Source organism: Channa argus, chromosome 23, assembly GCF_033026475.1.
Source record: "Channa argus isolate prfri chromosome 23, Channa argus male v1.0, whole genome shotgun sequence".
Lineage (NCBI taxonomy): Eukaryota > Metazoa > Chordata > Actinopteri > Anabantiformes > Channidae > Channa > Channa argus.
In genome coordinates this window covers 6,908,966-6,936,965 of record NC_090219.1, presented here as the reverse complement: position 1 = coordinate 6,936,965, position 28,000 = coordinate 6,908,966, and the positions used below count along the sequence as shown (strand labels likewise).

General features: G+C 37.5%; 1 protein-coding gene across 2 annotated transcripts; it reads right to left on the bottom strand.

Annotated features, from left to right (window-relative positions):
* Positions 1–65: 65 nt before the first annotated feature.
* LOC137108608 (gamma-aminobutyric acid receptor subunit alpha-5-like) lies at positions 66–27,167 on the bottom strand. Of its 2 annotated transcripts, XM_067493394.1 has the most exons (10): positions 26,670–27,167; positions 26,051–26,132; positions 25,155–25,279; positions 23,500–23,567; positions 21,916–22,136; positions 15,437–15,519; positions 10,877–11,020; positions 5,503–5,655; positions 5,049–5,260; positions 66–3,404 (listed from the first exon to the last, which is right to left on the bottom strand). In XM_067493394.1, exons 2-10 carry the CDS (start codon positions 26,098–26,100, stop codon positions 3,105–3,107), a joined length of 1,356 nt encoding a protein of 451 aa, XP_067349495.1. In that variant the 5' UTR covers positions 26,101–26,132; positions 26,670–27,167; the 3' UTR covers positions 66–3,104. The 2 variants fall into 2 exon arrangements, with proteins under 2 accessions (XP_067349495.1, XP_067349497.1); XM_067493396.1 differs by lacking the exon at positions 10,877–11,020.
* Positions 27,168–28,000: the final 833 nt, after the last annotated feature.

The window sequence follows — 28,000 nt, the reverse complement described above, 5'->3', positions numbered from 1 at the left end:
TAAAATCACAATAAAATACTCAGAAAGGATTTAAAACTCATATATCTCAAAAAATACAAAAGGTCCCAATTTCACAAAGCAAAGTCTACAGTAGCAGCTGATGTTCTTTATTTACAAGGTTTTCACCAAGCCATTTAGCGCCAAAAAAGTTATGTGGGACAAAATTCCCAGCAGCAGATGACAGAGTGAACTATAAGCTTTAAAGTCCATTTTTAGTCCATGAGTAATGAAGCAGTTACTCTGAGGCAACTCTCTTAGTGGGGGCATGGGTCCATTTTGTTCCTGAGTACATCTCACGACAGTCCTTGAGCCCACAATAGTGGGCTTGAGCCATAATGCCATAACATGTGCTCACTTCTTCCAGTTTAATTAAGTCAATGTAGAAATAAATACATGAAAATCAGATCCAGCTCAAACATTAAAAGCTAAGTTTGATCAGATGTACAGTCAGCACTTCTACAAGCAACAAGAGGAAAAGAATCTTACATAGGTTCACAAAAACATCAAGGAAAGAGAATAACACATACTCTTAATAAATGTAAAGTCAGTTATAGACTTTGGCATTTTTCTCTTCTAAGGGCTTAAAATGCAAACATGAGACACTCAGCATTGTGTTTTTTGTGTAAGGTTGAAAATAATAGGTCTATTTACATGGTTCTGATATGAGACATTTAATTCCCCAAACCTTTGTAGCTATAAGGCATCCTCATACCAGCATTTCAAATGGTGATAATTTGAAGCAAATTAAAAGTGGCTTTGCCATTATCAGTCTGAGCAAACTTTTTTGCATTCAGATACGGTGAACTTTGCCCTATGTATTTGTCTGTTGACACTGCTTTGAAGGAACAAAAAGTCAGAGAGTCAAAATGGAGGAAGCTAGCCTAATTTATCAGCTGCACCATCCATTTTGAGGTGCTCTCCTTAGTTGGAAAAAACCCTGCTACACAAAAGAGAAATGGTTAAGAAAACATTTTAAATAAAATTAATTACTGTGTATAAACTCACCCATTAGTGACTTAAGCACTTGCAAGGTTAGAACAGCCTTTCTTTCTTCATCTTTAATAAAACTGTTCATTGAACGAACTCTTGTACAATCCCTAGAATAAAATGCAAGGAGGACAGCACCTACCTGTAGCTCTAGCAACTTTTAAAACCAAATATTTTGTGTAGACATGACAATAAATGTTACCGTTTCACTTCCAGATGTTTGCAGTATGTTTGCTTCAGTCATAATTGTGCCTTTAAATTAGTCTAATAGACAGCTTAAAAAAATTAAGCCTGACTATTCTACTTTAAAATAATTTGCCACACTACCTGCAAGATAATTCAGCTCTGAGTCATCTCTCAGTCATTCATGTTATTCCCTGACAGCTGCTGACCAGTGGCACCAGATGACAAAAACCTGCAAAACATTTGTGGCTTGTTGACATGTTGTTGAGTAATGAAAACAAAAACTTTTTCTAGACCACAATAACTTATACAATACATATATGGTCACTTTCACGTGGAAACTGTTATAAACCTGATTTATGAGTTGGCAGAAATGACGGAGTCCTGCTGCACTAAGAATCTGCAGTATCGCAAACTGCGGTCAGATTTGATGACATTGCAAGTTTCTTGCATTATTTTGCATTCTTAGTATTTCCTCTGTATAATGTCCATATAGCTATGATAAGGCAAACATATGCTACTGAAGTGAACGGAGATTAGGGGTTTCACATGGTTCTTGGTTCAAAAATTCTCCATCCTTAAAACTGTGAAGACTAAGACAGCTTTGTGCAACTGCTGTATTTAGTCTGATCAGTAGAACAACACCATTGGTAAGTTAATCTTTTTAAAATGGATTCTGGAGCTAATGTTTTGCTAAAGGACACATTGGCAACGTGGATTTATACCTGAAGTGCTCCTTGAACCCCAGTCATTTCACTGAATGACAGTCCCAGCCTCCCTCTGCTGATTTGTATGTGACACAGTCAAGCACTGGCCTCTCAACTGTGAATATTAGTTTGCTACCTGACTGACCTAGACTCAAAATTTAGTTAACATACATATATCCAGTGCTACATTTTTTCTCAACGCACCATCCTCAGCTAAGTAGGCCAAAGACAACTTTCTAATTCCTATAGGCATCCTGCCCTAAATGATGACTTTTTAAATTTTTTTATGAATGAATAAGTATATTTTTATTTAGAAATTTGGAAACCCCTGCAACCACAATTTTCTAAATACTTGTAATATTCTAAGTTCTTTGCCACATTCAGGATAAAGGTGTTATTTTGTCATTGTTCATTGACACTGAAGACCAATGGTTTTGGGAAACCAGGCCTGCAGCAGTAGGCTTTAAATCTTCAAGTAAAGATGTTCATAGAGACACACAAGCAGTAGGAGAAAGAACAGCAGGTTTTTAAAAAAGAGCCAGAAAACTACATTATTAATGCACTTAATGCAGCATTAATTTCAAGAGTTGCTTCTTCCACACAGTGTGGGATTAGGTTCATTTTTAAAATACATTGTTCAACTTCAAATGTGTGTTATCCTGTATATTCATTTTTTATTTAATTTTTTTGTTATAGCATAAGCTCGGTGCATTTTAGCCTCCAGAATAGGAATTTGGGGTGTTTAACTTTAGGCAAAATTGCCTGAGATAGTTTGATTTTACAGCACTTCCACGCATAGTAGTGGTGAAGTACTTTCAGCTATGATTGACATACATCGTTGTCATTCAAGACAAAAAAAGAGTCCATGCTTTCCTTTAAAGGAGAGCCTCATGCAAACTGTAGCAGGATATATGGGACAGAAGCAAAGCACTCACTCTTGTCAATATAGTCTAAAAAGCAGTTCCTGTGTGATCAAGCAGTTTTTTTTAGGCCATGAAAAACTGGAAAGGGATTTTGTTGCAGGCTTGCACCCATTCAAAGTGCTTGAATTAGATAATTGAGTATAGTTTGTTTTTATTCTTCAAGCGCAGATCTTTGTTTTGAATTATTTTTGTCTAAGTCAGAGACAATATCCCCTTTCCTTTAGTTGTCCTACTCTCCAATTAGTCAAAAACGTCCGCCCTTACACAAACTCTAGGTCTCTGGACAAAAAAAGGAAAAGAGAGATTACGTCGAGATGACAGCACCTTTCACCACTGGTTCTCTGTTAAGGTATGTGGCCCAGTAGACAAGGTTGAAGGTTCCAAAAAGGACAGGAAACACTATCCGTGACATCTTGTCAATCTTGCTGACGCTATTGTAGGTCTTCTTGGGGTCCACCATTTTGGTCTCAGAGGCCCGTAGCTGCACCGATGTTGTGTTGGAGATGGTGGAGATAGACACGTCCTTGGTGAGGTTGGGGGTGTAGTTGACACCTGCTGAGCAAACATTGTTCGGCTTTTTCGACAGCATCATGGGATCTCGTTTCTACAGTGGGACAGATTTTACAGATACATTAAGCACCAAATTAGTTTTAAGTCCTCTACAGATGCCATTAGTTTGCTATTAACAGTGTTTTGGCCTTTAGATTAACGGTGTGTTACATTCTGCCTGGAATGAACAATTGTTTTGGTAAAATGTGGACTGCACAGTAATTGGATTTCATTGAATCAACAGCATGATTCCTACTGATGGTCTGGCAGTTTAATTAATGATCACAATATGCAGGTATATGTTTCAGATGCATGAAAATATTTAGGAGCTTCTCTGAAAATATTAAAGCTACCAACATGTCAAACTAATCAGTGTTAGCATGTAATACAATTTATGTGGTCTGAAATAAAAAATAAACTGTTTTCACTGTACTTCACATATCGTAAACTGACTTGAACTTATTTAGTACTTGGAGAAAATCACTTAAATGCTCAACATGTGCACTAAAGAAGCCCCTTAAAAAACAGAAAAATACATTTTGGTAAATGAAAGTTAGATAAAACTGTTGAGACCACGCCATTATATGGATGTTAACTACAGTCGCAAGAAAAAGTAATGGTGCTTTTTGATCTTTCAAGTCCTTATTGAACACCCCCATTAAACGAACAAAATAATGGACAGGGGTCAAAATATTAATTTGGCCTTTGTTATCACTAAATTTCAACAGGCATCGGATGTTAGCAAACTTAGCATTCTATCAATGAAACGAGAATGTGGTTTAGAACTAAGAACAAATTCTAAACCAACTCAAAATCAAAATTGGGAAAATGTCTTGTGAACCCATTAAACTAAGGTAAAATGGTTTTAGAAGTACATACAGCACTATATACATTATGGCGAAAACAGAGAACAGCAAACAGAAGCAAGAACAAAACATTATCCCAAAAGTGAAGTACGGTGGAAACAACATAAAGGTTTTGGGCAGCCTCTGTTTATGTTTTACCAACTTTCAGGTTTGTAGTAGGTGGTTTGATAGGTACGGCATCAGGCTGGGATGCAGAAGTCTGTACTGGCTGTGGCTGGACACTAATTCCCCAAATGGGTTAAATGCTGAGGATAAATTTCATTATAACAAGTAAAATGTACTAAATTATGACAATAAAGATTCTTTTTGTGACTTTGGTAAAGATCAGGTCACATTTCAAAACGGCAGAAATGCAGGGAATTGCAAACATTAATATTGTTTTTTGTCACAACTGTATGTACCATAAGATTGGAAACACACCTTTGCTCTGTCCAAAGTTTAAAAAAAATACTTTAGTGATGCTTTAGCAGTGCTCGTAGACATAGTTTGTTATGTATGGACAAAGGCAGGTTAGCTGTATCCAACTTTTCAACAGGAGACAGTCTCCATGCTAAGCCACCAAAACTGTCTTCAAGCTAGAGGTGCTGCTAGTGGTGTTTTTTCTGACCATTTGATAGAGACTGGTTACTTGTTTCTCTCTGCAGCTAGTGTTTGTGTTGAGTAAACTGTCTGCTAACTCTTCGGGTGATGCTGTTTGTCTTCAGTTTAGACCAGTGTTTTGTCTGTATTCATACTGTGGCTCACAAAACGGTCATCAAGTAATTTATCAGCTATAAATTTAGTGATAAACATTACTGCCCCAACATTAAATACATAATGCTCACTAATTCTACCTTGGGGTGTTGTGCTTCCATAGCCTTCTTGCCATCCCAGGCCCAGCTCCTCTTGGTGAAGTAGTTCACAGTGGCGAACTCGATGAGGGCAGAAAAGACGAACGCGTAGCAGACAGCAATGAACCAGTCCATGGCTGTGGCATAAGCCACTTTAGGGAGTGAGTTCCGGGCGCTGATGCTGAGTGTGGTCATGGTCAGCACAGTGGTTACCCCTGAGTGCAAACAAAGGTGGTGACAAGTTTAAATTGAGTTTTTACAAGCTAGCTGGAAATGAATAACAGCCTTCCCTCACTTTACAAAAGTGAGCGCTTTAATAAGTCTTAACTGCCCACCAAAACAGTGCTGCTGCTCAGTAAATTACTGTTATTATTCTCCCCGGTGTGAATGTGCATGACAGGAATATTACCCAGATAAATAAAAAGGAAAAAAAAAGTAAACAAGCAGCTTCACTCACCAAAGACAGTCCTTGCAGGAACTGATTCTCTATTTAGCCAAAAGGACACCTGAGACAGGATTACTGTCATAAAACAAGGCATATATGTCTGGATGACAAAATATCCAATCTTCCTCTTCAGGTAGAAGTGGGCCATCATCACCGTATACTGGCCTAAGGAAAGACAAGAATATAAAATAGATAAATTGTTAAATAAGTAAAATAAACAAGTCAAGTGGTTAAATGTCTCCTAATGATGGAATGATATGCTTAAACAGAGCCACAGTAAGGTGAATATGTTTTGTGCATAGAAGAATTATTAATGTGTGATTTGACCTCCCTGTAGTACCAGTGAATATGTTGGCCTAAGCACCATGAATCTAACATTTCAATGAATTACTGGATAAAATAGACATAAAACTGGTCATAAACACACAACTCTTACTTCTACCCCAGCTGATGTGCTTCTCTACCTTCTTGCCATTTTAGTAATGAAATAATCAGAGGTGTTAAAAATGGTAAGTGGTGGAGGTAGAACAGTTTAAAGGGTAAAGAGAAGCTAATATTCAATTCAGCATAACATCACATTCATTATTAAACTGATAAATGAGCACAAAGGAGCCTTAATTATAGCAGGAACATGGCAATAGATAATTATGTGTATTAAACACATAATTGTGTTTAAGTGTGGGATTCAACAATGTTAATTGGCAAGGTAAAACCTGTAGTGAAGGGGAGATAGAAGGAGAATGCACACAATATTAAGTTAAACAACCAAAGATAGCATTGAGGCTTTAAAATACATTCTTGCCAGCAGCAGTTTGCGACTGCAGTCTCTGGTATACTATGAAAAATCCAGTGACTATATTCAACATACTGATGCACATGTACACAAGCAGCTCTCTCTCTTTCACTGTCTGCCTCTCTCTTTCTATCTCTCTCACACTCACACACACGCACACACAGTAATACACAAGGCTTTCTCCGGGCAAAATCGGCTTTTTGAACCTCCCTAATCCCTGGTTACAATCTGCATCCTGCCATCAGTGCGTAAGGGAGGGAGTGAAGGGGGAGAGTGGGGGGTTGTTGGTTGTTGAGGCAAGGCTTCCTGTCCTGGGATCCTTACAGAGCTCTAAGCCCTGCCCACTCCACCCTGCCAATCCAGGCACTGAAACACACGCCTAAGCATACTCAAACACACATAAAGAATTAATTCTACTTGCTGACAGGCAGCGCACATAGACACACCTCAACAAACGCTCTCAGCCACAGAGGGGGACGCTGTTGTTAATCACTGGTGGGATGGAGGGGGGATAATGGTGTGGACATTTTCTATCTTTTGCTTTTTGTGTATGTTTGGTTTTTTTTTGTTCATTTGTCAGCTGTTTGTGGAATAATGATCGAACATTCTTTGATGGGACTGGTGAACATGTGATGGGAAGAAGAAGCCAGTCACGCACTGTGGTCATCAAATGACAACAGCCTGAAAGTGAGGTAATTTCTTTCAGTTGGCAGGTGCTCCCGGCTAAGACTGCTATATACAACACATATCAATAACACCACAAAGGTGATGCCTCTATCAGGAGATTCCCAACACCAGTAGTTCTTACTGAGATCCCATCACTTGGGACCTCTGATGCCCTCATGACTCCAGGCCATTTGGCACACAACTACCCTGTCAACTTCTACTGCTGTCGGAAACATCGAGACAGGTGCTGCTGACCTGGGACATCCCAGGGTCGCCTCTGCTCTTGATGCATGGATCCAGACAAGACTGGAAGCGAAGGAATGAGGAGGAACATGTTCTTCTGGAGGATCGTACTGTATTTTTCCCAAGGATTCGTATTACGCAATGTCCAAGGGGAACTTCCATTCATGTCAGGGAATAATGCTGCCATGCTGGTGAACTGGTGAGTGAAAAAAGATCCATTTGTGACTTTTAAAGTCTGTCTTGCCTGATGCAGGGTTACATAAAAATAATATTCAAAAACATACGCTTCTTGACAAATCCTACTAATTCCTACAAACTGCAAATAGAGCTGTTGCTATAGAATATCTTAGCCACTTTTAGTGTTGCAGAGTTATTTTAGAAAAGATATTGCTGTCGAAGGTAGAAGTAGTCCTCAAAGGTGACAAGTCTTTCAAAGAAAATATAGATGTCCTAATTAAAGAGACACAACTGCACAGTCATCTAAAGTTTTTAACTATATGGCGTTTTAGGGTTTTAAGATTCTAAACTAATTATGAATCCAATTGTGATTTGTGGATGCAAGGATGTCAGCTGGTTTTGTTGAGGCCATGCAGCTAGAGCTAATTTTTACTGCTAAGAGTCAAAGCTCCACAATGGCTTGACAATCATTAATTGCTGTTTTGAATTTCAGGTTTACAAGTGATTCATTACTCTGTCTAGACCCAATAAACACCACGCAATTGTCAGGCTTCTTTTAATCAAGCAAGGAAATAACTTAACTCTGACAGCTCACTTCTCTTTTGCCTTTTATCAGAATAAAGACAAATCTACCAACCACTGCAAATTGACTGGTTTTTGTTAGATGTATTCTATTTAATATAGAACACATTTTACTTGTAGTGTAATAGTCATATTGCAGGAATGTGCAACTATAAGAAATGTGATATGATGTTGCTAAAGTTTGAAAAAAAGATAGCTTCCGGTTTTGATTACACATAGTAGGTGCAAAAAGGAAGGCAGGATCCGTTTTTACATCTGTGAATATCTGGGACTCTAAGATCAAAATGCATACCACTCTTCTGGCACATCTGAAAGTGTCATATTTAGTTTGTAAGTTATTAGCAGGAAAGTCAAAGATATACAAAAAGCAAATTAACCAGACAGACTCAATGTGATCCCTAACTTCAAACTCCTCAGCAGTCTCTACCACTGATGTGGAGGGTTTCCAGACAGATGAATGAGTGATTATTTACTGCCTCTATTCCTGAAACTTAATGGAATTCGCATCATATTTTGCATTTCAGTATAATAGTCAGGACACCAGGTAGCAGGAACAAAGTACAAAGTAAATTTAAATGGTTAACTGACTAATGAATACATACAAAATTACTCTGGAAGCACGACCTTGAAGTACCCAGGAGAGATCAAGTCAGATCTTCGCCTCTTCATCCTTATGAGAAGGATGTTCATTTTATTTATAGAATGTCTATGGAAGCCAGAAATGATAGAACAATGAAAATGTGCTATACTTTGGCAGGACAATTTGTACCAGTTTGTACCTGGCCTTTCTTTATTAGCATATTAGCACAAGGTCCCTGGTTTGAATCTACCTAACTGGTCTCCTTCCACAGTCCTAACACATGCATGTTAGGTTAACTGTTGACTCGAAATTGCCTGTAGCCTTGAATCTGAGAGTGAATGGTTGACTGTCTGTGTATGACTCATAGCAGTTCATGAGAAAGCAAATGCAATCAACACATTTATCGAAGCTTAAGGACACAAATGCATTTTGGTGAGCAACACTGAACTCCAGAAAGCAGCTTTAAATTCCAGTATAAATTGTTATACATTGTTAGAGTTTGTACCCTAAGGAACCCTTTTGCTTTGTCCCTGTGTCATTTTTGAATATGTAAATTTAGCATATAAATGGGGAAGATATATTCAGTGTTCCTGGTTAGTGGCCCTGTTGATGATTTTATTCAGAGTTAACACAGCCTGCAGCAATCAACAGTTAAAAGAAAGCATTATGTCAGTACCAGCAAGTCTTTTAGACTTTCAGTCAGTCTTTTATGTAATGCTCAAATAACTAGCAAACTGGTTGATGAACCGACAATAAAGCTAGACAACCAGCTTTCCAACCCACCAGCTATGCATGAACCCTTTATTCCTTTGCTTTAAACGGCAAAAAAGGTACAAGAATCACAAAAACTAAAATTAAATTAAAAAAAAAAACAGGGGAAATCCACACTTTTACTAATGATTATACTAGAAACGGGAGGAAAGTGTATTACAGTTCTCTTTTACATAAGGGTATTAAGCAGATGTCGTTCAACGCCCCCACCCCACTACCCCCCATGTGTCAGAGCAAGGCCATCCTAACATTTGTTAACATTTTTGTAAGGATCTTTGAGTTTAAAGTCACACCACTTCCACTATCATAAACATTAGAATTAAATTAATTAAACCTCATTTAAAGTTTTATATTATACTAGCTCTGAATGCAACCCATAGCCCTGAATTAAGAAAGTCACCATCCAAAAGTCCTCAATTTGGAGGTGCTGTGCGATCATTTTGAGGATAGCTGTACCGTGAAGATAAATGTACAAGAGCCCATACCAGAAACATTCAGGGATATTCAACCAACCAATCCCTGACTGATCTGTGATGTCATGTTCTTATGCAAAAGCTGATGGTTGGTTGGATGGGGGGATTAACCCTCAGTATCAGGTCTCTCTCTAGCCATGTGTGTGTGTGTGTTGGGGGGGTGGCACACACACACGGCCTCATGAAGGGATAAGTGTTGTTTGACAGGGCTGTCCGGGCCTCTAGACAGCTGGTTGTGTGAGGGATAGGCTACTCTCTTCCACTAGCCACAACTCATTGACTCTGATCTGCTGATAATGTTTCCCACATTTGCAGTCTGCCTCGCATGCCCATCTCATCATAATATAAATATAATAATATAAAATCAAACCGTTATAAAACAGCAGCAGCTAGGTATATGCATTTGTTAATTAACAAGAATGTGTTGTGACTCTGTTTTTGCCTTCTGAAGCTTCTGAAGGTGTGATGAGTGAGGTGACTGGTGGATTACACACTGAAAGTGATCTGATGACATCAGCGAGGTCCATCAAACAATCAGTGTGAACGTGTTCTAACATGCAACATGATCCCAATTCTTTAGAATGAGTTTTGGCAGAGGTTGCACCAAGTTCTTACGTAACATGTAAATATTTGGGATATAGGATTTTTTATGCACCGCACAAATGTCTTACTCATTTTGAGATTACTATTTAATATATATATACTCAGTAACCAAGGGAATGTAATTTTAATTGTCTGTTCATACTGTATATCACCTCTTTACACTGAAAACAAAAATATTAAATCTGATCTGATCTGACACGATCAAAATATCATTTTATACTGTAATTACATAAACTGCAGAGATTTTAATTTTTTTCTAGTTACAAAAATATATTGTATGGTAATAATTAAACCTCTGTTATTGCTGCTACAAAAAACAGTATCTTACTTTTTCTCTTACACTTACTAATTGTAGTACTGTTGCTACTCCAATACTGTTATTAAAGTTATCAACCACACTACTTCCTCTTCTTCTTTGCACTTACGAGTTACATTTCTGGATTTCGGTGTTTCTCTTTTTTGTACATCCATAGACATATTCTAAAAAAACACACAGACCTCTGCTTGTATGTATGTCCTCAGTGCCAGCAGTTTGCCCAATAAGATGGTACTGGTTGAGTCTGGAACCATCCTCGGCCACCACCACAGACTTAGCAGCTCCTTGTGTCCAAGTGTAGACCACCTCTGACACTGGATAGGCATCTAAGAAAGCAAAAGAAATGGCTTAAAACTACCTTTGCAATTTTTTTTATTTTATGTTTATGTTAATATATAAAAATCCCTAATGGGAAAAAAGTTCCAAAACCGTTTGGCTTTAATAACAATATATTATACACTAAATTTCAACCATGTCATCTCTCACATTTTGTGTAGTTGTCCATGGGCTTCTGTATGTATTTATGGGCCAATGCAGTCTCATTCTAGAACTTTGATTAGACTGCAGGCTTATAACTAAAGCTGTTTCTTGCATGCATTTTATATTTTTTGTGAATGTGTGTGTGTGTATTTGAGTGTATATTTGTTTAAAAGACATTTTGGGGTAAGAGGTGAGCTTCCATGTTAACAGGAACTAGATCCAGTCAGATAAACCATATGTGTTGCATCACATTAAAAATACCAACTCTGAAGCCACTCACGCTATTTAATTTATTCATATTGAATCAACAAAAACAACATAACAGGGTTTTTAAATCTGCTTTCTTGTGAGGGCTGAAATAAAAAGAGCTATAGCATATGTAGTAGTAGCTACATCCTTACTACTGCTATAACAGGCACTGCTTTTAGCTTTGCTGACTGTCATAAACACTAATTAAACCCATGGCCTGGACTTGTGTAACAAGGTTGCCACTGTTTATTTCTGGCCAACAGATAACATCTTAACTTGAGTATTTCCATTCTGGATGCTCACTTGGCATTAGGACCGTGGTTTACAATGAAACTTGGGCACTGTCAGGATAAAGGCCAGGACCTTAATTGGAGGGTAGTTAGATTGGAATTAGAGATTATTGGTGAATTTCATTATGCAGAGGAAAAGCTACAGTAAAGCCTTTGGCAGGCAAGGCATTACATTTGTGCCAACTTTTCAACAGTTCACACATAATGCTTTGCTGCTCCTGCGTTGTGTGCACAAGTCAGCCAAACTCATCACTTACTCACTATCGAGTAGCTTTATGTACTGGCTGAGACTCTCACAGCACAAAATGTTTTCCTGAAACACAAATCCTAATACATAAAAAAACAAGTTGCCATTTTGGTGTATTCCAGACATGACCACATGAGCATTGTCTGACCAGAATCTCTGTGACTGTACAGTTTGCTTAAGCATATGTATATGTAAGTACCTTATTAAAACTATATATATATATATATATATATATATATATATATATATATATATATATATATATATATAGATAGATAGATAGATAGATAGATAGATAGATAGATAGATAGATATATCTATATATAGATATCTATAGATATATCTATATATAGATATCTATAGATATATCTATATATAGATATCTATATATATCTATATCTATATATATCTATATCTATATATATATAGATATAGATATGCTCCCTAACCTACATAAATGTGGAGGAGTGCTATACAATCCTCCTCAGCCTTGCCAATATGTAGATATTCCCTTATAAAGGTATTTGAGTGAGATAAAGAGATTCTTACTTTAAACACTGGCTTTTTGTGTGGAGCTAATGTTTGCTTAATTGGCTAGCTACCTGCAGCTGATCAAGACAGACACAAGTTGGCTTGAAATTAGTCTTCTGGCAGATATGAAGGACCTATTGTTTAAAAAATGAATGGGTTTGTTAAGTAACTCTTCCACTGAAAGTTATGTAAGAAAAGCATAATCACAGGTGATTTTAAGTTTTTAACCAATGACTAATACTGTCATGTTCTGCTGAGGAAAAAATGGAAAAAGCTGATTTTACCTGCAGGTGGGAAACAAATTTGTGTACAAGAATTTAGGCCATTCTATAGAACAACTTAAATCATCTCTGTGAACCTCTAAATCTTGTGCTGATCTTGTTAAAGAATCAATGTCCTTGTCCTCAACTGATGTTCAAGTCTGGTGAATGGGGTCAGAAAAGTAATTTGACATTCATAGAGTATCTAGAATAGAACACAAATAAATTCTCCAAGAAGGACACTAATCATAACAAAATTCACTACATGTGTTCAGCAGGATCATTGTGGATTATGAGAAAGCTGACTGAAAGATGAGTCATTAGATTTTGTCATTTTCAAAAGGTGCAGATAATGGTGTGAGGTGCACAGGTTTTATGCACCTCACACCATTATCTGCATGTGCTGGGGAACAAGCAGTTTCTAAACACCCACCATGCCATAAACGCCAGCTTTAAATATTTTAAATGGCTTGTCTATTTTAGTCACAAAGCTGTCGTTTATGGCAATCACATGGTAATTTTTGAGAAAGTAAGTTTCTTTAGCAGCAGTACTGTTTGTATGATTTGGTTTCAACCTGTGGCATTTTACTAATGCACATTTCCTGACTGTGATTGTTTATCAGTGTTTTACAGCAACAAGTCTTGTTCTCACCATTGAACATTTGCAAATTTACATTCAGTTCAACTTCTTTCTAATGTTTCTAATGCATAGACAAGCCTGCTAAAATAAGACAGTATTGCACTTGTAGTAACCATTTGGTTTGTTTTTATGTGAAGCATTGCCACACATGAATGGGCTCAACATTAACGGAATACAACAGAGAATTAATCTAACTCCTCAGTGTAGCTAAAATTGAGAACTGTATGGCTTAAGGCCAGTAACTAAATTTGGAACTGTAGCCCAGAATAGTGGATTAGTCGCCCTTTACTTAGGCCAAGTTCAGTGCATGCCCTCGTGCTTTGTTTGCACAATAAATCACTAGTGTGTTGCCAATAGGTGGTTGCAAGGAGCTACGGACAACAGGTACACCTGGGGTTATGCTCATTCTGTGCAGAAATATGAAAATGAATTAAACAATTACTCTTTACTAAAAAAAGTTAAAAATATTTGGTCAATACAGTTCAGATCACAAATGCCATGTGTTTACCATATACAATAATTATACCTCTGCAAACAAAATAAAAACATTAAGCCACATAAAGTTCAGTTACCTGTTGTTAAGCTACCTTTTTAATCACTCATTTCAATGTTTTCCATTAAAAAATACTTTAAATCATTTTTAAATTACAATTTGTATTTCAATTAAAAGTTATATACTTGACAAACTATTAATAAAAGAATAAACAAGTACATTTCTATCAAAAGAGGCTAGCAAATTGTTAATAGACAAAAACAAAACATAAAATATAGTGTGGATGTACAGAGAGTAGTATTTGCTGTTTTGAGTATTCTCTACATTCCATGGCAAAAGGCATAAACCTTTTATTCTTCTTACACGGTTTGATCACCAGTCGGAAAACATTACATGCTTTTTTCTCAACTTCATTGCTTCTGTAGTGCCTAGAGCAATAGTGAATTATAAAATCATGACATTCTGAAAAAGGAGGAAAGGCTAGAGAGGGGGATTAATTTTGCCAGTTTTTCATTACACTGAATGCTGTGTACTTTCATCCCCAAGGCCACTGATGACAATAGCAAACATTGGCTACAGTGAAAATACTGTTTAGTGTTGTCACAGATTACTGAACAAAAGCAAATTCATGTTGCTATGCAGGTGTTACCAGTCTATCATACTGTAGTAATGCAAGTCAGGGTCCAGTGTTAGGAAAGGCTACATAATTCAGGATGTAGTCAGTTCAGACAAAGAGGTCACTATTAGTGTAAGAGCTTCAGGAAGGAAAGATGAAATAAAAGATGAAAGACTGAAATAAAAGATGAATAAAGGGAAAGGTTCTTCTACATTATGTCACATTGTGAAAATCCAGTGTTGCCAACAACACATTATTCCTATTATATACTTACACTTCTCACCTGCGGGGTATTGCACTGGGCGATTAAGTTAGAGTTTACCATGGGATGGCCCGGCAGCTCCTAACACATTAATTGGATTGCAGTCCTATGTGTGTACATAGGTAGTGTGGGTGGACTGTGTCTCACATAAATATAGAGATAACGGACTGATCCTTTTAGCCCAAGAGGCTCCTAGTGTGTGGCATGTGGCCAGATAGTTATTTAAATAAACTAAAGGCCACTTGAGTTTCTATAGCATACATATCCTCACTGGTAGGACACACAGTCATCCAGTTAAAAAGGCACTGGTGAAAACCTTTCTGATTATTGACCTAATTAAGTGTTGGAGAACATGCAGTAATCATATCTAATTTATGCTTTTCACTAAACAGTTGCAACGACACATAATATTCACACATACTGTAGTTATATAGCCCTGTCCTAAATGTGAGCTTGGAAGTCACACATTTATTTTAAGAGAAGCACACTCAGCAGTCCAGATGATGACATCTGTAAAAGCAATGCATTTATTAACCACTACTACTCAAAATAATCTCCTGTTGTTCTCTAAATTTAGATTAAACTTCTGTTTCTTCTGAAAATTACCAATGTACAATATATTATTATATTAGAAGCAACAAAATAACTGGAAAAATAGACATGATTTCACTCACAGCTACCAAACTTAAGAGGGCAGGCATGTGCGTCCATGGGGAAATCCTCCAGCTGCATGGGACATTCAGCTGATATGGTCAATCTGTGACAAAACATGGAATACAGTATCTATTACCTATGTAACACAGCCTTGCTTTACCAGATAATAATCATCACATCACAGCGTTTCAAATTTGTATAACAGTAAAAAACCTTTAAACATTAAACTTAAGATGTTTATTTAGAGCACTGTATACCTACAGGCAGCTAAAATTGCTAGATAGCTGAAGTTATAGGATACTAAAAACAAATAAAAAAATCAAAGACACAAGAGACATAGGGGGCATATTTAAAATATATTGTACGTTAGGTTATCGACGGTTTTAAGATAGATTTCAATCAGTAGGTGAGATTATGTTGATTGTGTTTTTGAAAAGACATCAAGTATGGCTTGATGGTAAATTAATTTACTAATGCTTTTTAGATCAGTTAAAATATTAGTATTAATATAACATTAATAAAAGACAATGCTTTGGTTGTCACAAAGTGGAAAATCCACCTCTACTCTGAGTTTTTTAATTTAAGTATAAGACATAGCAAATTATTTATGAACCATTGATACAGCCATAAGCTTATAAACCCCTTAAAATGGTGCTTTATTAGAGAGTGGACCTTGATGTTTTTCTCTATCAAAACAAAAAACAGTGGAATAAATTCATACATATCACTTGCCAGTTCAGCATGTTAATCTCGCTGCAACACAGATATTGAAGTCGCAATACTACCACCTGGTGGTGACAGCATTTCTGTGTTGTTTGTGTAACCATCAAAGTAAGTGCATTTCCTAATAACCCTTGGTTCAAGCTTATTCATCATTACCACAAACCTCTATCTTCCAATTAACTGCATCTGAGTTGTCAAGAGCTTAAGGGGAATCCCATGGACTTTACTTCCCACAATCCTCCACATATCAGCTTTCTACATGAACTTTAACCACAGACTCACCAGTTATTTTATCACATTGAGAGTACAGTAACCAGGACTGATGATGTAATCTTATCAATATCTTTACACAGACTCATTATTCATATACGGGGCCATAACTTTTTTCACATTTAATGTTTCAATTTTCTGTTCATTCATTCAACAAACATAGTATAAATCTTAGTAAATTTAGCTGTCTTAATGTTCTCCACTTAGTTTCCTAAAAGGAATGCACAATTAAGTAGATCAGGCATATGAATCAAGCAAACACACATCATAATTATATATTTTTTTGTCATCTGCCCTAGATTGTATCAAGTGCCTCTGGGTATTCTTGCTCATGGCATAATGACAAGTAATCCAATGATATAATAATGTGGAATCAACTTGATGATCTGAAACCAGTGCATTGTTTTCTTGGTGCTCCGAAACCTCTTGCATATAGTGTATACCTACTGGAGGAGGTTTCCCAATTATATCATTAAGGTGAATGAAGCATAACAAAGTGGGATAAGAGGCCACCTCCCTACAGAGATGACTGTTTTGGAGCTCAGCTTGCTTTCCACACCAGTGCAGGATTATCCAATTACTGTGTCGAAAACAGATGAACAGATGAAGATGATTTTGTATGGAGGAGAGGAAAGAGTGTCTTTGGGATAAATAAATGAGAACATGGCTGTTGGCTATTATACCATGATCTAATTATTCATTTGGCCTCCATTATGAAGGATGCTGGTAAAGATAGCTACTTTTAATTTGACTGTACTCTCATTTAGACCAGAAACCAGTCCCTTTAATAGAAAAATCTATGTATCCCATTGCAGAGTTAAAGTACTTGGATACAATAACATTAAAATTGGGTCCATGATTCTGTGTATAGGCAAGATAATCTAAGTGAAAAGCAGCAAATAACTTGAATATCTTCCAAGAAAGAGCCTGTCACACCTTTGGGAAATCTAAAGTTTCCAATACACTTGACCTTGCAGAAAAGTTGAGACAAAACCGAAATGGTTGAGTTTGGAGTAGAGGAGCTTTGTGCTGAAGAACCACTGATCCACTATGTCACACCATCAGTTGTTTTACACTTAACAAGGACATTATTTGAACTGGTATTATATACAGTGGGTCTGGTTGGATGTGAGGTTATGTAATGTATCCAAGGTGTAAAATACGAAAAATAAAAAGAAATGTTAGACGTAAGGGTAAATCAAAATCTGTTATGAGACTGTACATGGTTTATTCAGTGTTTACTACAACCCCAATTCCAAAAAAGTTGGGAAGATGTGTAAAATGTAAATAAAAACAGAATGCAATGATTTGGAAATCTCATCAACAAATATTTTTTTCACAATAGAAGATAAACAACATATCAAATGTTGAAACAGAGACATTTTAAATTTCATGGAAAACTATTTGCTCACTTTGAATTTGATGGCAGCAACACCTCTCAAAAAAGTTGATGAACAGGGGGATGTTTACCAATATGTAGCATCCACTCTTCTTTTAACAACTGTCGGTAAACATCTCGGAAGTGAGGAGGCCAGTTTTAGCTGGAGTTTTAGGAAAGGAATGTTGTCCAATTCTTGTCCGATGGAAGATTCTAGCTGCTCAACAGTCCTGGTCTTTTTCTACTGAATTTCTGTTTTATGATGTGTCAAATGTTTCTATTGGTGAAAGATCTGGACTGCAAGCAGGACAGTTCAGCAACTGGACTCTTCTCCTGCAAAGTCATGCACTTGTGATGGATGCAGTATGGGGTTTAGCATTGTCTTGCTGAAATGTGCAAGACCTTCACTGAAAGAGACATTGTCTGGATGGGAGCACATGTTGCTCTAAAACCTCTATGTACTTTTTCAGCATTGATGGAGCTTTTCCAGATGTGTAAGCTGCCCACACTATATGCCCTAATGCACCTCCATACCATCAGAGATGCAGGCTTTTGAACTGTACGGTGATAACAAGCTTTATGGTCCGTCTTCTCTTTAGTCCACAGGACAAGGCGTCCATGGGTTCCACAAATAATTTCAAATTTTGATTCATCTGACCATAGAGAAGTTTTCTATTTTGCCTAAGACCATTTTACATGAGCTTTGGCTCAGAGAACAGGGTGGTGTTTTCTGGATTGTGTTCACATGTGGCTTCTTCTTTGTATGATAAAGCTTGAACTTAGATTTGTGGATTCCACAGCGAACCATGTTGACAGACAGAGATTTCTGGAAGTGTTCCTGAGACCATGCAGTAATGTCCAGTAGAGAATCATGCCTGTTTTTAAATGCAGTGCCACCTGAGGGCCCAAAGATCATACAGTCAGTTTTGATTTTCGGCCTTGTCCCTTGCTCACAGAGATTCCTTCTGATTCTCCAAATCTCTTGATGATATTATGTACTTTAGATGGTGGGATCTTCAAAGTCTTTGCAATTTTAAGTTGAGGAACATTTATCTGAAATCGTTCCACAATTGTTTGGTGCAGTTTGTCGCAGATTGTTGAACCTCTGCCAGCCTATATATTTGAGACTGCCTCTCTGAAACGCTCATTTTATACCCAGTCATGTTACTGACCTGTTGCCAATTATCCTAATTAGTTATCAAATGTTGAATAGAATATAATAAAAGTTTTTTGCAAGTCAACATTTTTCTATTATGAGTTGATGAGGTCGGCAGTTAGTTACATTTTATTGTTAATGTTACTGTCTACACCAAGAGCAAAACATTACTCATGCAAATGTATTCACTACTTTTTAAACTTTTCAAGACTTGCAGATACCCTGTTATACTTTCCAGTATGGTGCCATCTCAGGCCACTAGTCTAAAGGTAATACTATGAACATGAATGATAATGCTACTCAAGTGTAATTAATGATAATGAGTAATGCACTCACTCCAGATTCAGACCAGCTGATAAAGCTGTATAAGCAACCTATCTAATATTGGGCTTTAATCAGAAAACATGAAATCTATATGCAGAGACTGCCTAGTGCATTTGAATTAGCCATAGAGACAAATGCATATTTGCTCTATAAAACAAACTACTCTTCCTATTCACAGTAATGACTTTCAAATGACGCTGAAATCTGCAATCCCATTTAGTTAGTAGAGAGAAAAGGCACTTTACTGCCACTCACAAATTATGTACAAATGGGTGTGATAGTAGATGTACTGTAATTTACACTGAAATATTTCTTAAACCAGTATGTCTGTTTACTGATGTGTACTGTATGAATGTGTTGAATGTTTTTTATGTATTATATATTGCACGCTGCACAGTTTATGGGCACTGGAAGAAAAATGTTTTTGCATCCCATTTGTATTGCGTATGTGTAAAGCCTCTGTTTTATTTGTGAAGTACAAGTGGTGGAATGTCAGAAGTGATTATACTCATGTGCTAAAAAAAAACAAATTTCAGGTAACTATTTATGCCTTTTACAGTGCAGGACAATTTGTAGTTTTAGTGACTTTTTAAAGAGCCATACCCCCTCCAACCCCATGCTAATATCATTGTGTATTATAATATAAATAGATACAAAAAAATTGAATCAGTCACGTACATATTTCTTTACATAACAATAAAATGTTAAGTATATAGAATAACTATTACAAAGCAAAAATGAGTATGAGAAACAGAAGTTGGATATTAGATGTAACATGCAGGTACCCAGATGTGTATGTGTGTGTCAGGGTGTTTGCTCCCTGTGGTTAAGCTGTTAATGACAAGGACAGTACTGTAACAATCAGACAATCAAAAGCAACCTACTGCTTCATGTCTACTGTGGCAGGGAAGCGGATGCTATTTTTAGATTACGGAAACATAACCTCTCTTTTTCAAACACACACACATATATACATACACACATATGCCTGCAGAGTGTGTTCAGTGACAATAAAGACTAAGATCTGGATGTGCATACATATCAGGATGGCTGCATTTGGTTAATCTGCCCTCCATCCATCATTAATTACCCTGTTGGCAACACTGGTATCAGATCGAGTGCTATCATCTGTAATAGTCACTCGTAAGCCTTGCAGCTACAGTAACACACGAGGATAAGCATAGAATTATTCTAATTCTCTGGTCCGAGGTTACAGTGATTCCTGGTGCTTCTACTCACATTCAAAGAAATGTAATTTTTAATTCTTATTTATTCTGCCCTTGAATGATAATTTTACCGGTGATGTAGCTTGTAGTGATCACCATCTAGAGTTCATTGCCTATTTCTGTCTCCCTCATTTTTAAAATTTGCTGCTACATTACTGCCAAAAGTATAGTTTTCAATGAGGCCGCTTTTTATTATGGATGATGTCCCTTTGCTGCTTTTCACAAAATGAAATATAATAATATTAATCTGAAGAAATGGCAACAATTTAAAGAAATGAAAAAATGGATTTCACTGCTTGAATTGCTCTTAATCTAAAATTGATTTTTATTCTAGAGCAAAACAAATGTTTATGACTGTCCACTAGATGTCAATATTCTCCCACTGTTTGATTCACAATTTGAAGGTTTCTCCCACTATTTTTGAGTGAGTTCAAAGTGGGTTTTTTTGTATTATGTTAACCCTTTTAACTTTACTTTGCAAACTATTTGCAGGGGAAATAAATAGGAAGTGTGTTCAGATAACTTAAAGGGCAACTTCACCAATTTTCAACTGGCTTGCTATGGCTTTAGTTTAGGGTGGGGTTTTTTTTTTTGTCCTTTCGAGTTCAGGGTCACCACATTTTTCTGCATGCTGATTTGGAACAGTTTTTACGCCAGATACCCTTCCTGACTTAATCCTCCCCAATTTCTACCAAGCTTGGGACCAGCACTGTACAGCTGGGGATGTGGATGAGCTGTTGGGGGTTCAGTGTCTTGCCCAGGGACGCTTTGACATGTGGTCGGAAAAAGCAGGGCAAGAACTTCCGACCCCAAGGTTAGTAGGCGGACACTTTACCTGAGACTGAGACACTGCCGCCGCCAGCTTTAATTTAGGAAGTAAATATACATAAATGCTTTTAGACTTACTCCTGACTTCCCTATATTAAAATAAGTCTCTGCTTCTAGCTGAAAAAGACCTCCAGATGACAATAATAAGAATAACATCTGGAGTAGCTCTGGAAAAGCAGGTAGACCGTGATTACAACCCTCATAATGTGAGCAACAAGATGATATAATCTGAACTAAAGGTTCCTCCAAGTGATTTCATCTGGAGGCATTTTAAGCTAGAAGTACAGAGATATTCTAATGTAGGGAAGTCAAAGGGAACTTTAATGGCATTCATTTACATGTACTACTCAAACTTGAACAAAAAGAACCAAGTTCAATATCAGTGAAGGCTTCCTTTAAGAATGAAGAACTCAATATTGGCAAAGAAATGTCGAGCCTAAATGTACTTTACTACAACTACCTATATGATGTGGTGGTTTTTAATATAGGTTCCTTGGAAGCCAACCATACCACCAAGGTTCATTATTCAGTGTAAAAGAATCAGCCTGTGTTTATGTCCCCCATAGAATAAACACCATCTGTGTTATAACATACCTCATAGTGTAAAGCAAAGTGCCGTCATCCTTCAGCCTCAGCAACTTGTTGGGTGTGGTCATGTTATGTGCAATAGACTTCTTGCCATTAAGGAAGAAGGTATCAGGAGTCCAGATGTTGCTGGCCAGCAGGTTATTTAATGGCAACATTTCCATGGGCCCTTTGAAGCACAGACGCTCATCCTTCCAGCTTTGGCGGAAGAAGACATCTATAGTGTATTCCTGAGACAAAAAGCAAAAGACAGACTTAAACTTTCCACATTTAGTGCAAGGAAGTAGTAAAAGACAACTCCTTTGGACCCAGAAACTACCGTATGTCAGTTATCTTAAATCTGATCTCATGTTCACCAATCCCTCTGCTCTGTGATCAAGTTCATACCAAAAGATGCTGAAGCAAATTATCTTCCTCTGGCTAGTATGTTAATTTCATTGTAAGAGTTGCTGAAACATTAGAATATCACTTCGGCCTACAGCCTTCATCAGCCAGGTGAAGCTCTTTCATCTTCAGCATCAGGGTCTCTGATGAGAGGTACAGGCTAAAACAATCTTCATGTGTTGTTCCTTTCAGTTTGCTTTCCCACCTCCATGCACTTTAACAGCATTTGGGGTTGTTTTATGGTCTTCATTTACGCACAAAAAGAACATAAACTTATACACACTCTCAGTTTATTTTTCTTTGAGTATCATTTTCACATTTAAACTCATAAGATTTGTTTTTTTTAAACGTCTTCTCTAATAATGACAATGTTTGGCATTTTTTGTTAAATTTTAAGAGAGTTCTGATAAAAAGAGACTGTAAAAGATTAGCTAATTTAACTTGATTGCCAATAAGCTGAAAGTGCTCAAACAATGTGCTTACTGTTACAGCAGCTCCCCTTTTATGTCTTCATAAATCCACTAAGATTTTATGGCTATGGTGATAAAACACTGCAATGAAGAAATCCATCATAAATTTGCTCATGTGTGAAATATCAACTCGCTTCAAACTGGAAAAAACAAATGAACAGGAAACAAACACAATCCTCCATCACACAGAATAATGAGACTGTTAGCACACTAACATATAAACTTATATGGACTGCAGGTCCATTTAACACTTTAGCCACATTTCAATAATGAATCATGCTTCTATGTCAATACCTTCTTAAGTAATTTATAGGAGAGCGACAAGTTTGATCACTCTTGTGTCAAAGTGAGCCAAAAATAAGGCAGGGTGTGATGGAAGTTATAATAAAAGAGGAGATATAATTCATTTTTCTATCCAGGTGGAACCATATACTTCATAAGAGAATGTATTAATAAAAAGATTAGTCATTTGGAACAATGTGGAACGCTCCCGCCACATTGCATTAAATCTAAAAGTTTAAGTCACCCATGTTAATTTAATTTACAGTTATCCAAAAAGACAGCCCTAAAAGACACAACTAGGACATGCTCCCAAAGTATGGATTGCAGAGTTACAGTATGTGTTGATATGAAAATACTGACACTAGCCTAGATGGGCTTTGGAGATGCGTATGTGTGTTTGTCCATCTTAACCAATATGTTCCCATTTATCTATGGTGCTTGCTGCAGATGAACTTACCATCTCTGTGTCAGACACCGGGCCAAAGCTCGTGACAAAAATATTCGTTTTGATCTCTGTGACGTTCTCTGTTGAGAGAGCACAGTGGAGAATGGATGAGTTAAGGGGAGGTCAAACATAGGCAATATTTTGGACCAATATATGAATATTGAGTGTTGTAACGTGTAAATACTACCCACCCACAAGTTCCTGACACACCGACATAAAATGAACCATGACCAAGAATATTTTGTGTTTTAACAGCTGAAACACCTGTTTTTCTCACGAATTCACTAACTACTTTCTTGACGAATAAATGAATCATTTGTTTACAAAATGTCATAAAATACTACCAAATGTTTCCAACAATTTCCCATGACCCAAGGTGACATCTTCAATGTCCTGCTGCTATATATAAAGCTAGAGTTCTATGGCTATATTAATAGTTGCAGAATTGTTTTCCTTCAATAAATAACTTGTCTTGTATGCCTTCCATAAGTACTACATTCTGAATAATATATTGGTAAAAATCAAAATGAAAAAGTTATTAATCATATTTTAATCAATAAAACCAGTGTTCAGCATCAACACTACCATTTAAATCCCACATCGTGACTTCAGCTGAATAAACCTGTGCTCTCTCAGTATTTCGTGCAACTCCATTAATTTCGATCATGATGCATGCTATCATGCAGATGATGTGAAAAGGTAGCACCTTGTTTCTGTCATTTGTAACAACAAAGCCAGCAAAATCTCCTTTATGCATATAAATTTGGTATGGGAGAGCTGGGATTGGTCGTGCTGTGAAGAGCAGCTTGTTGAATCCTGAATGAAGGCCTGAATGTTTTTCTGGTATGTATTTATAGGCTCTCTTGTCAAGGGTAGCAACCGTTACCAGGATGTGAGAGCAGGCTATTGCCATGACACATCAGGCATTCAGCATTAAAAAGACTGGTTTCGAACTATCATGGAAGAATTACTGTATGTATATGGAGAACAAAGTAAAACGAGGGTACTGTATGTCATGAGAATGAAATTAAGTAGATGATTGGAAATCAGCGGAATAAATGCCACACAATTAGAGGGAGAGAAGGAGTCAGGGATGGGAAAAATGCAGAAAGAAAAGCTTTAATTTCAATAGCCCCTTAGGAAAAAAAATCTCCATCTTTGAAGGCAGTTTGTCAGCTCTCAAGGTTGTCTACTGTTGCCAGGGTGAGTAGTGTGAATAAAACACAACAGCACACTAAATTCAGGCTGTATTGGCTGAATTGGCTTGATTAATTCACTTTCACTCCTCCATGATGATGTACAAGAAAGGAGTGAATATATTTGTGATCCTTCAGGGGAAACACAGAATCTGACAATGACTAGTGTGCGAGTTCAACTTAGCTGATAAGGTAGCAAATTCCACATCTGTTTGCACCGTTTCTACCTTTTTATCTGCCAGTTTCCAAGCATTTCCCTATGAATCGGTGCATGAAATCACAGCGTGGGGAAGGCCCTCTCATAATAGAGCTCAGGTTAGTGGGTTAGGCTAACCTGCTGGGAGGCTCTAATGTGACATTATAAAAGTGGACTGCAACACTACAGTCTCGTTTTGAAAAAAGAAGGCTCTGAATGTTGCATTTGCAATGCTTAAGTGAGATATTAAAGAATGTAATTTGTCCCCAGCAAACCTCCAAGCCCTGGCCGGAGCCTGTTGTCATAACCATCTAGGAGCCCATCCAGGATCCTGGTGAAAACTGTGCTGTTGTCGTTGCCGCTCGTCTCCTTCTGAGTCTCTGAGGAGGATAGGCAAAGACTAGGAGAGGAGGAAGTAAAAATGACCAACAATTTGGTATTAGTTTAACTTCAGGACGTCAAACATGACATGGTTATTGTGATTAATTAGCTTGCCACATCAAGGACAGGCTTGTTGTGATTAATTATTGAACATAAGTGCTCCTTACAACTACCAGTAGAGATAATTAAGACTTGACATATGATCCAAATATAAACAAATGAGTTCCCCTTTTAAATATGGCAAGAAGCAATGCATTATAGCTTGGCAATGAGTACATTCTTTGTGCCCAGAGAATAAGGGAAATTACACCCTATTCTTTCTTAACAGAGAACACTGTGTTCGTGCACCAGAATTAACAAAGAAAGAGACACACACAAAGGTTACAAGTTGGATTTGAACACATAATCTATAAGCTGTTTGCCTACTCAAATGAGAGTGCACTCTTCCTACTGACAGCATTGCCAAAGATCGTTTTTGCTTTTCTTAAGTGTAGGACAGCCACTTAAGCAGTGCTGTAGCAGAGTGCAGCTCAGATATGCGATCAATCAAAGAGAGGCGAGCAGAGCTGGCAGGATTCTCTAGATTATATATATAAAAAAAAAGAATATACAAAAATTTCATTTACTAAATTGCAAAGACAAGTAGAAAGGTGTGACATTACAGCTGGCTGTAAATGAAAGTGATGTAGTTTAAGTAGCTTTATTTTTAAGAATACATATGACATTATAAACTACTACATGTCAAAATACTGGCAGCAGTTGTTTCATATGTGGTAAATCATTTGTTTACCTATTTTGGCATCCACACAGGAGCAGGAGGGACAGGGCGAGTTTTACCATGACTAAAAGTCTGCTCACTTTGTTGTTTAGAGCTGTAACACCAATCCACACACATAAAAAAAAAGAAAAAAGAGAAGAAATATACATCACAAAATACCAAAGCCACTGCAATAAAGACATGTCGTTATACCTATGGTCCAAAAGTGTAGGGACCCCAGCTCACACAAAGAAACTCTGCATACTGAGGCAGACCGTTACAGAAATCACTAAATTAAGCAGCGGGACAATATCTGCTCAATGAGGCTGCAATCTGCAACTCTATACCATCCACAACATTTACCTCTTAATCCCCACAAACGTTACAAGCGCTGAGATTTCATATAAAAAGACGTACAAACAGAGAAATTATGGTCTGCAGCATGATCCCCTTTGAGTAAAGCTTCTACTGCGTTTGAATCCAGCGCATTACGATTCATGTAGGCCAGCCCCCTTCCCCTTTCTTCTTCTTCACCATCACCTTATTTTTACTATCCCCATCAACAAAAATATTAAATTAAATCTCATTTGTAGTATTATTTGCCACGATGTGTCTAATGATTAAAAAAAATGGATGGAAAAAGGGAAGCTACCTGAATGCAGATTAATCTCCAACAAGGTTTACTGTTTGTTTATTTCCCCTCCTCAAACAGCGACTGGAAGCTGGGGGTCTCCGTCTGCGATGTTGAAGCTGGACAATCACGGGTTCAATCACCTAATCCGCGATCTTGTTGGTTTTCTCCCCTCCTTCATCTGTTTGGCTTCTCCACCATGGGCTCTACTCTATGTCTCTCTCTCTCTCTCTCTCTCTCCCTGTCTCTCTCTCTTTCAATCAGCGGACCCCATTAAGCAGTGTTATAGTAGTGTGTCTGGTCTTCTCCTCCTATATGCTACCCCTCCTTCCCTATTCAGCGCCTGCTGCACCGCATCTCCTGCGTCGCCTCCAGAGGTGTTGTTGCAGCAGCAGCAGCATCACACTGGCTGCCGGCTCGATTTTGTCCGCCAGCCTCGGTGGAGACTGCATTCACTCCACTTTTTTTCCCATATCTTTTGCTATACCGCCTACTGCCGGTGCAAGAGAACAAAGTCCCTGCAACACAAGACTAATAATTTTATAATACGAGCTCAGCATTAGAGGGTTAGGAGGGGATGGACTGGCAGTGTTTACAAAAACGTGCAGGGTGTTAAAAGTCCATCACCGATTTCAGCAGCAACAAGGACGCTTTATCTCCAAGTGAGACAGTTATTGAGGTAGAGCAGTGATAAACCTGTATGTCATACCTGTGTTGAATTAATTACAAATTCAAGTTTTTAGTTTTTATTTTTTGGCACCAGCGCACTCCTAGACTTAGGTTAGCTTGTAAGGTAGCTAAGCTTCGATACACCTCGATTTTTCAATAAAACTTCTCCTGCATTTTAAACATGTAGTTTTCTATCACGCATTTCTTTCTTTCGACTGTTAACAGGTTTAACTGGTTAATGTGGTACTAGTAACGGTACTAGTGCCTAGTAATAATGTTAACCATTTATCTGATAACCAACATTTAGCTAATGCTAGCTGTTTCAACTGTTTAACGTAGATATAGTACGTTGCTTTTAGCTAAAGCTACTTTAGCGAGGCTAAGGCCACGTAGCATTTTAACTTTTAACCTTTCAACTTTGTTTCGCGGCTGTTAATTAAGCAGCTTTTAGCTACATCAACAGTTTATTTGCTAGCTCGCTAGCAAGTTGTCATGCACTGTTTTATTTACCCGTGCTAACCTTGTCAAGCGGGGCTCCCTGGGGTCCATGTGGCCCTGGCTGGGAACAACTGGCTGTGTTAAGCCTACAGCAACAACATATGACACCGAAAGATTGACCCAAAACAAATCACATATGAGATACTACAAGCAGCTGTTGGATTTTTAAGGGGTCACTTCTTGTT